Here is an 11,212-nt window from a genome sequence, read left to right on the forward strand (position 1 = left end):
AGTACAGGTGTATATGGTCGGTACAGGTGTATATGGTCGGTACAGGGGTATATGGTCAGTACAGGTGTATATGGTCAGTACAGGGGTATATGATCAGTACAGGTATATATGGTCAGTACAGGTGTATATGGTCAGTACAGGTGTATATGGTCAGTACAGGGGTATATGGTCAGTACAGGGGTATATATGGTCAGTACAGGGGTATATATGGTCAGTACAGGTGTATATGGTCGGTACAGGGGTATATGGTCAGTACAGGTGTATATGGTCAGTACAGGGGTATATGATCAGTACAGGTATATATGGTCAGTACAGGGGTATATATGGTCAGTACAGGGGTATATGGTCAGTACAGGGGTATATGGTCAGTACAGGGGTATATATGGTCAGTACAGGGGTATATATGGTCAGTACAGGTGTATATGGTCAGTACAGGGGTATATGATCAGTACAGGGGTATATGATCAGTACAGGGGTATATGATCAGTACAGGTATATATGGTCAGTACAGGTATATATGGTCAGTACAGGTATATATGGTCAGTACAGGTATATATGGTCAGTACAGGTGTATATGGTCAGTACAGGGGTATATGATCAGTACAGGGGTATATGATCAGTACAGGGGTATATGGTCAGTACAGGTATATATGGTCAGTACAGGTATATATGGTCAGTACAGGTATATATGGTCAGTACAGGTGTATATGGTCAGTACAGGGGTATATGATCAGTACAGGTGTATATGGTCGGTACAGGGGTATATGGTCAGTACAGGTATATATGGTCAGTACAGGGGTATATGGTCAGTACAGGGGTATATGGTCAGTACAGGGGTATATGGTCAGTACAGGGGTATATGGTCAGTACAGGGGTATATGATCAGTACAGGTATATATGGTCAGTACAGGTGTATATGGTCAGTACAGGTGTATATGGTCAGTACAGGGGTATATGATCAGTACAGGTATATATGGTCAGTACAGGTGTATATGGTCAGTACAGGTGTATATGGTCAGTACAGGGGTATATGGTCAGTACAGGGGTATATGGTCAGTACAGGGGTATATGGTCAGTACAGGGGTATATGGTCAGTACAGGTGTATATGGTCAGTACAGGTGTATATGGTCAGTACAGGGGTATATGGTCAGTACAGGGGTATATGGTCAGTACAGGTGTATATGGTCAGTACAGGTGTATATGGTCAGTACAGGGGTATATGGTCAGTACAGGGGTATATGGTCAGTACAGGGGTATATGGTCAGTACAGGGGTATATGGTCAGTACAGGTATATATGGTCAGTACAGGTGTATATGGTCAGTACAGGTGTGTATGGTCAGTACAGGGGTATATGGTCAGTACAGGTGTATATGGTCAGTACAGGGGTATATGGTCAGTACAGGTGTATATGGTCAGTACAGGGGTATATGGTCAGTACAGGTGTATATGGTCAGTACAGGTGTATATGGTCAGTACAGGGGTATATGGTCAGTACAGGTGTATATGGTCAGTACAGGGGTATATGGTCAGTACAGGTGTATATGGTCAGTACAGGGGTATATGGTCAGTACAGGTATATATGGTCAGTACAGGTGTATATGGTCAGTACAGGTGTATATGGTCAGTACAGGGGTATATGGTCAGTACAGGTGTATATGGTCAGTACAGGTGTATATGGTCAGTACAGGGGTATATATGGTCAGTACAGGGGTATATGGTCGGTACAGGTCAGTACAGGTGTATATGATCAGTACAGGGGTATATGGTCGGTACAGGGGTATATATGGTCAGTACAGGTGTATATGGTCAGTACAGGGGTATATGGTCAGTACAGGTGTATATGGTCAGTACAGGGGTATATGGTCAGTACAGGGGTATATGGTCAGTACAGGGGTATATGATCAGTACAGGTATATATGGTCAGTACAGGGGTATATGGTCAGTACAGGTGTATATGGTCAGTACAGGTATATATGGTCAGTACAGGTGTATATGGTCAGTACAGGTATATGGTCAGTACAGGTGTATATGGTCAGTACAGGTGTATATGGTCAGTACAGGTGTATATGGTCAGTACAGGTATATGGTCAGTACAGGTGTATATGGTCAGTACAGGGGTATATGGTCAGTACAGGTGTATATGGTCAGTACAGGTGTATATGGTCAGTACAGGGGTATATGGTCAGTACAGGGGTATATGGTCAGTACAGGTATATATGGTCAGTACAGGTGTATATGGTCAGTACAGGTGTATATGGTCAGTACAGGGGTATATGGTCAGTACAGGTGTATATGGTCAGTACAGGTGTATATGGTCAATACAGGGGTATATGATCAGTACAGGTGTATATGGTCAGTACAGGGGTATATGGTCAGTACAGGTGTATATGGTCAGTACAGGTGTATATGGTCAGTACAGGGGTATATATGGTCAGTACAGGGGTATATGGTCGGTACAGGTCAGTACAGGTGTATATGATCAGTACAGGGGTATATGGTCGGTACAGGGGTATATATGGTCAGTACAGGTGTATATGGTCAGTACAGGGGTATATGGTCAGTACAGGTGTATATGGTCAGTACAGGGGTATATGGTCAGTACAGGGGTATATGGTCAGTACAGGGGTATATGATCAGTACAGGTATATATGGTCAGTACAGGGGTATATGGTCAGTACAGGTGTATATGGTCAGTACAGGTATATATGGTCAGTACAGGTGTATATGGTCAGTACAGGTGTATATGGTCAGTACAGGTGTATATGGTCAGTACAGGTGTATATGGTCAGTACAGGGGTATATGGTCAGTACAGGTGTATATGGTCAGTACAGGTGTATATGGTCAGTACAGGGGTATATATGGTCAGTACAGGGGTATATGGTCGGTACAGGTCAGTACAGGTGTATATGATCAGTACAGGGGTATATGGTCGGTACAGGGGTATATATGGTCAGTACAGGTGTATATGGTCAGTACAGGGGTATATGGTCAGTACAGGTGTATATGGTCAGTACAGGGGTATATGGTCAGTACAGGGGTATATGGTCAGTACAGGTATATATGGTCAGTACAGGGGTATATGGTCAGTACAGGTGTATATGGTCAGTACAGGTATATATGGTCAGTACAGGGGTATATGGTCAGTACAGGTATATATGGTCAGTACAGGTGTATATGGTCAGTACAGGTGTATATGGTCAGTACAGGTGTATATGGTCAGTACAGGTGTATATGGTCAGTACAGGTATATATGGTCAGTACAGGGGTATATGGTCAGTACAGGTATATATGGTCAGTACAGGTGTATATGGTCAGTACAGGTATATATGGTCAGTACAGGGGTATATGGTCAGTACAGGTATATATGGTCAGTACAGGTGTATATGGTCAGTACAGGTATATATGGTCAGTACAGGGGTATATGGTCAGTACAGGTGTATATGGTCAGTACAGGTGTATATGGTCGGTACAGGGGTATATGGTCAGTACAGGGGTATATGGTCAGTACAGGTGTATATGGTCGGTACAGGGGTATATGGTCGGTACAGGGGTATATGGTCGGTACAGGGGTATATGGTCAGTACAGGGGTATATGGTCAGTACAGGTGTATATGATCAGTACAGGTATATATGGTCAGTACAGGGGTATATGGTCAGTACAGGGGTATATGGTCAGTACAGGTGTATATGGTCGGTACAGGGGTATATGGTCAGTACAGGGGTATATGGTCAGTACAGGTGTATATGGTCGGTACAGGGGTATATGGTCGGTACAGGGGTATATGGTCGGTACAGGGGTATATGGTCAGTACAGGGGTATATGGTCAGTACAGGTGTATATGATCAGTACAGGTATATATGGTCAGTACAGGTATATATGGTCAGTACAGGGGTATATGGTCAGTACAGGTGTATATGGTCAGTACAGGTATATATGGTCAGTACAGGTGTATATGGTCAGTACAGGTGTATATGGTCGGTACAGGGGTATATGGTCGGTACAGGGGTATATGGTCAGTACAGGGGTATATGGTCAGTACAGGGGTATATGGTCAGTACAGGGGTATATATGGTCAGTACAGGGGTATATGGTGGTCAGTACAGGGGTATATGGTCAGTACAGGGGTATATGGTCAGTACAGGGGTATATGGTCAGTACAGGGGTATATGGTCAGTACAGGGGTATGATGAGGACAGGTGTATGCAGACGGCTCCATATGGGTCAGTTGTTGCTCCTCCTGGATCAGTGACTTTGGCTTTGCGCTTTCCCTGCAGCCTCCTGACATTGGGACTCCTCCCTCACACAGTGCTGGGGGCGGGGCTTTACCTGGGCTGAACCATTCCCCTCACGGAAGCGGCGGGCTCCTCCTGCTCCTGTTTCCGGACTTTTCCCTGGCCGCCGGGCAGGTGGTTGTATCCGCGGACTCTTCTTTTCCCGGTCCTGGTCCCGTGTGTCGGTCGGGGGTCCCCGGTTTCCGCTGCTCCCCCTCTCGGGCACAGGTGTGCGGCTCCGCTGTACCGGGGCTGCGGCCGCTTCTGTCTGCGGAGTTTGGGCGGAAGACGGTGGCGATGGCGGAGCGGGGCGGCTGCTGTCCGGCGCTGCTGTGTCTGCTCGTCCTGGCAGGTAAGTGCCGGGACCGGAGGTGGCGGGGAACTGACTGCTGATGTCCCCGCGGTATATATATGTATGTACAGGGAGTTATTATATGGGGGCGGAGTCTGTAATAGACAACTGGGCGGGTCTCCATGCAGTGGCCGTTGTATATGTGGGTGGAGTCTCGTACAATGTGTCGGTGATGTTTCCGTTTTTTCCCCGCTCCGCATCTGCGACACTTTTTAATTTCGTCTCCGTTTTTTGGGAGGTGACGTTTTCTTATTTTTGTTTTTCCTCTGTTCACCGTATCAGAGAAATATTCTTAGTTTGGATCGTTCCGCACTCGGCGACACCAAACACGGGTGTTTTACTGTGACCCCGGCATGTTGGGGGGCCGGGGGTATACGTGCTGATCAGTGGGACCCCCAGTGACTGGAAACAGGAGCTCTGCAGCCCGATACTGTGCACATGCTCCTCTGCATCCATTCTGTATGGGACTGCCGAGCATACGCACATCTGCTCCATCCATTCTGTATGGGACTGCCGAGCATACGCACATCTGCTCCATCCATTCTCTATGGGACTGCCGAGCATACGCTCATCTGCTCCATCCATTCTGTATGGGAATGCCGAGCATACGCTCATCTGCTCCATCCATTCTGTATGGGACTGCCGAGCATACGCACATCTGCTCCATCCATTCTGTATGGGACTGCCGAGCATACGCACATCTGCTCCATCCATTCTGTATGGGAATGCCGAGCATACGCACATCTGCTCCATCCATTCTGTATGGGAATGCCGAGCATACGCACATCTGCTCCATCCATTCTGTATGGGACTGCCGAGCATACGCTCATCTGCTCCATCCATTCTCTATGGGACTGCCGAGCATACGCTCATCTGCTCCATCCATTCTGTATGGGAATGCCGAGCATACGCTCATCTGCTCCATCCATTCTGTATGGGACTGCCGAGCATACGCACATCTGCTCCATCCATTCTGTATGGGACTGCCGAGCATACGCACATCTGCTCCATCCATTCTGTATGGGAATGCCGAGCATACGCACATCTGCTCCATCCATTCTGTATGGGAATGCCGAGCATACGCACATCTGCTCCATCCATTCTGTATGGGACTGCCGAGCATACGCACATCTGCTCCATCCATTCTGTATGGGACTGCCGAGCATACGCACATCTGCTCCATCCATTCTGTATGGGACTGCTGAGCATACGCACATCTGCTCCATCCATTCTCTATGGGACTGCCGAGCATACGCTCATCTGCTCCATCCATTCTGTATGGGACTGCCGAGCATACGCACATCTGCTCCATCCATTCTGTATGGGACTGCCGAGCATACGCACATCTGCTCCATCCATTCTGTATGGGACTGCCGAGCATACGCACATCTGCTCCATCCATTCTGTATGGGACTGCCGAGCATACGCACATCTGCTCCATCCATTCTGTATGGGACTGCTGAGCATACGCACATCTGCTCCATCCATTCTCTTTGGGACTGCCGAGCATACACACACCTGCTCCATCCATTCTCTGTAGGACTGCCAAGCATATGCACACCTGCTTCATCCATTTTCTGTAGGAATGCCGAGCATACGTACACCTTCATCCATTCTCTGTAGGACTGCCGAACATACGTACATCTGCTCCATCCATTCTCTGTAGGACTGCATAGCATACGTACACCTGCTCCATCCATTCTCTTTGGGACTGCTGAGCATACGCACACCTAATTCATCCATTCTCTGTAGGACTGCATAGCATACGTACAACTGCTCCATCCATTCTCTATGGGATTGCCGAGTATTCGCCCATCTTCTCCATCCATTCTCTGTAGGGCCCCCGAGTATTCGCATATTTGCTCCATCCAGCTCCGAGCTGCAGTCTTCAGTGTTCCAGTGCCCCGATCTCTAAATTGTTGGGGGTCCCATAGGTCGGTCCCCTGGCGATCAGCAAGTAGTCCCCAGTTCTATGAATTTGACTTTTTTGGGAATACCTCTTGAAATTGCAGTGCTGGGGTCTGGCTGTGAGATACAGCCCACACCAGTGCAGCACTGAGGGGGCTTCGCTCTGTACACAGTGCAGAGGTCATGAGATGAAGCCTGGACAGTGGCGGCCCCCTTAGACCCCGGGCGCTGCTGTCAGCCCTGCATGAAGGGTAATAAGATATCAGATGTTATATACAATTATTACATGATGGAAGTATAATAAGACGGGGGCGGCAGTATATACGGTGTAATATAGGATGAGGCGGCTTTATATATGGTGCATTATAGGATATAGCTCGGCGTTTTTTATGGTGTATTATAGGATGAGGGTGGCATTATATACCGTGTATTATAGGATGGGGTGGCGGTATATATGGTGTATTATAGGACAGAGGCGGCAGTATATACCGTGTATTATAGGATGGGGCGGCTTTACATATGGTGTATAATAAGACGGGGGCGGCGGTATATGCAGTGTAATATAGAACGGGGCGGCAATATATACGGTGTAATATAGGACGGGGCAGCATTATATACTGTGTATTATATGACGGAATGGCTGTATATACGGTGTATTATAGGATGGGGGCGGCATTATATACTGTGTATTATAGGATGGGGTGGCGGTATATATGGTGTATTATAGGACAGAGGCGGCGGTATATACTGTGTATTATAGGATGGGGCGGCTTTACATATGGTGTATAATAAGACGGGGGCGGCGGTATATGCAGTGTAATATAGAACGGGGCGGCAATATATACGGTGTAATATAGGACGGGGCAGCATTATATACTGTGTATTATATGACGGAATGGCTGTATATACGGTGTATTATAGGATGGGGGCGGCATTATATACCGTGTATTATAGGATGTAGGGCGGCGTTATATACTGTATTTTAGGACGGGGCGACGGTATGCACCGTGTATACCGCAATTATAGGATGTAGGGCGGAGTTATATACTGTGTATTATAGGATGGGGCAGCGGTATATATGGTTTATTGTAGGACGGGGGCATTATTGTATATGCTGTATTTTGGGGAAAGGGATGCATTATATATGGTGTATAAGGGGGCGGCATTATGATAAACTGTTTATTATGGGGTGGCGTTATATACGGTGTATTATTATATACGGTGTATTATGGGACGGTATTATAATATACGGTATATTATGGGATGGTATTAGTATATACTGTGTATTATGGGATGGTATTATTATGTATGATGTATTAGGGGGCGGCATTAGTATATATGGTGTATTAGGGGGGCGGCATTAGTATATACGGTGTATTAGGGGGGCGGCATTAGTATATACGGTGTATTAGGGGGGCGGCATTAGTATATACGGTGTATTAGGGGGGCGGCATTAGTATATACTGTGTATTAGGGGGGCGGCATTAGTATATACGGTGTATTAGGGGGGCGGCATTAGTATATACGGTGTATTAGGGGGGCGGCATTAGTATATACGGTGTATTAGGGGGGCGGCATTAGTATATACGGTGTATTAGGGGGGCGGCATTAGTATATACGGTGTATTAGGGGCGGCATTAGTATATACAGTGTATTTCGGGGCGATATTAGTATATAGGGTGTATTAGGGGGCGGCATTAGTATATACGGTGTATTAGGGGGCGGCATTAGTATATACGGTGTATTAGGGGGCGATATTAGTATATAGGGTGTATTATGGGATACCTCGTTCTATGTTGCTATGACGGGCTGTCACTTGACCGGTTCCTCTTTGGAGGATGGCTGATTTTTCTTATTGGGGGCTTATCACCTTCGTCGCCTCGTTACGTTATTTACAGGCCATTATTCTTTCACCATTACTGAGGATTCAGTAATACAAGATACACTTGCTTTGGCAAAACTGATGTGTATTTGGTCCTGCCAATAAAGCTTCTTTGAATCTTGATTCTTGGATTCGCCTCCAGATTCCGGACATTTCCCTCCAGATCAGGTCTGGTGGCTGTTGTAATATAGCGCCCCCCGTCCGTTACCGGGGTATTACGTTTTTCTGATCATTCTTGTGCTGACTTTTCCCCTCTGGTTTCGGTGCTGTGGGGGTTGGGCTGTCTGGGTCAGGCTGGGGGTGGGGAGCGGCTGGCTGTTACTGGTGCACGGCAGGAGGGCTGGAATGGGAGCAGCCAGCACAATAACAAGAGCCCACACCTGCACACTCCCCACCGCCTGGACGCGCGCTGCCGCCACCTCCTGGACACTACCACGTACTGCAACCTGACTCCGCAGTGTTTATGGAGATCCTTGCAGATTCCTATTTACATTTTTGTTAGAAAAGATTTTGGTAAATTTCGTCTGCTGTTCTGCCAATGTAGAATGCAGCGCAAGTTCCCACAAAATCAGCAGGTCTGCATAAGGGGGTCCGCATAAGAGGGTCCGCATAAGAGGGTCTGTTCTGTGCTATGTGATGGGGATCCCCCCAGACTCAGTGTTCAGTCTCGTCTGTTTGCAGGCAGCGCCTCGGCCATGCTGGTAACCGTGAAGAATCCCTTCAACGTGGTCATCTTGTTCCAGCCCATCACGCTGCAGTGCTCGTACGACACCAGCTCGCTGACGCCCCCTATTGTCACCTGGAAGTTCAAGTCCTACTGTAGGGACCGGATCGCGGACGCCTTCAGCTCCAGCTCCAGCATGGACTCCACCACCAACAACCTGATGCAGCAGGCCGGCTACAACCCGTACGTGGAGTGCCAGGACAGCAGCAGGACCGTGCGGATCGTGGCCACCAAGCAAAGCAACACGGTCACCTTGGGGCAGTACTACCAGGGGCGCCAAATCACCATCAATAACAGTAGGTGGCAAGTGCTGGCCCGGGCGCCATGACACCCCGCACTGTCCGGTGACGCCACCTTCTGCTTTGTGCTCTCTCCAGATGCAGATCTCACCTTCGATCATACGGCCTGGGGAGACAGCGGCGTCTACTACTGTACAGTGTTCTCTGCGCAGGACCTGACCGGGAACAACGAAGCCTACGCCGAGCTCATGGTACTGGGTAAGAGCATCCTCATCATCCGCACAGGAGAACGCCGCACCTCACAGGCAGGGTGCGAACACCAGCAAATCTCCTCATAGAAAAGCTTAATACCCCTGGTATCAGTATAGCACCAGTATTGTATGTACACAGTGACTGCACCAGCAGAATAGTGAGTGCAGCTCTGGGGTATAATACAGGATGTAACTCAGGATCAGTAATGTAATGCATGTACACAGTGACTGTACCAGCAGAATAGTGAGTGCAGCTCTGGAGTATAATACAGGAGGTAACTCAGGATCAGTAATGTAATGCATGTACACAGTGACTGCACCAGCAGAATAGTGAGTGCAGCTCTGGAGTATAATACAGGAGGTAACTCAGGATCAGTAATGTAATGTATGTACACAGTGACTGCACCAGCAGAATAGTGAGTGCAGCTCTGGGGTATAATACAGGATGTAACTCAGGATCAGTAATGTAATGCATGTACACAGTGACTGCACCAGCAGAATAGTGAGTGCAGCTCTGGAGTATAATACAGGAGGTAACTCAGGATCAGTAATGTAATGTATGTACACAGTGACTGCACCAGCAGAATAGTGAGTGCAGCTCTGGAGTATAATACAGGATGTAACTCAGGATCAGTAATGTAATGTATGTACACAGTGACTGCACCAGCAGAATAGTGAGTGCAGCTCTGGAGTATAATACAGGATGTAACTCAGGATCAGTAATGTAATGCATGTACACAGTGACTGCACCAGCAGAATAGTGAGTGCAGCTCTGGAGTATAATACAGGATGTAACTCAGGATCAGTAATGTAATGTATGTACACAGTGACTGCACCAGCAGAATAGTGAGTGCAGCTCTGGGGTATAATACAGGATGTAACTCAGGATCAGTAATGTAATGCATGTACACAGTGACTGCACCAGCAGAATAGTGAGTGCAGCTCTGGGGTATAATACAGGATATAACTCAGGATCAGTAATGTAATGCATGTACACAGTGACTGCACCAGCAGAATAGTGAGTGCAGCTCTGGAGTATAATACAGGATGTAACTCAGGATCAGTAATGTAATGTATGTACACAGTGACTGCACCAGCAGAATAGTGAGTGCAGCTCTGGAGTATAATACAGGATGTAACTCAGGATCAGTAATGTAATGTATGTACACAGTGACTGCACCAGCAGAATAGTGAGTGCAGCTCTGGGGTATAATACAGGATGTAACTCAGGATCAGTAATGTAATGTACCATATATACTCGAGTATAAGCCGAGATTTTCAGCCCAAATTTTTGGGCTGAAAGTGCCCCTCTCGGCTTATACTCGAGTCACGGTCGGCGGGTGAGGGGGAGAGGGCGCTGAGGCATACTTACCTGCTTCCGGCGCTCCTGGCGCTCCCCTGCCGTCCCACGGTCTCCGGGTGCCGCAGCTCTTCCCCTGATCAGCGGTCACGTGGGACCGCTCATTAGAGAAATGAATATGGACTCCACTCCCATAGGGGTGGAGCCGCATATTCATTTCTCTAATGATCGGTGCCAGTGACCGCTGATAGAGGAAGAAGCTGCGGCACTCGGAGACCAGC

The 11,212-nt window shown here is 47.7% G+C and overlaps 1 protein-coding gene across 2 annotated transcripts in view; it reads left to right on the forward strand.

Moving 5' to 3' along the window:
* The first annotated feature begins 4,374 nt into the window (after nt 1-4,374).
* LSR (lipolysis stimulated lipoprotein receptor) overlaps nt 4,375-11,212 on the forward strand; it is a 17,444-nt gene continuing 10,606 nt past the window's right edge. Inside the window, exons 1-3 of one of the 2 annotated variants that reach the window (XM_069741754.1) lie at nt 4,375-4,627; nt 9,099-9,437; nt 9,519-9,638. In XM_069741754.1, coding sequence (XP_069597855.1) covers nt 4,573-4,627; nt 9,099-9,437; nt 9,519-9,638 — 514 coding nt within the window. In that variant the 5' untranslated portion in view covers nt 4,375-4,572. The remainder of the gene's footprint in view (nt 4,628-9,098; nt 9,438-9,518; nt 9,639-11,212) is intronic. The other variant, XM_069741753.1, reaches the window with a different exon arrangement.

The sequence above is a fragment of the Ranitomeya imitator genome, chromosome 10 (genome assembly GCF_032444005.1).
Source record: "Ranitomeya imitator isolate aRanImi1 chromosome 10, aRanImi1.pri, whole genome shotgun sequence".
NCBI lineage: Eukaryota > Metazoa > Chordata > Amphibia > Anura > Dendrobatidae > Ranitomeya > Ranitomeya imitator.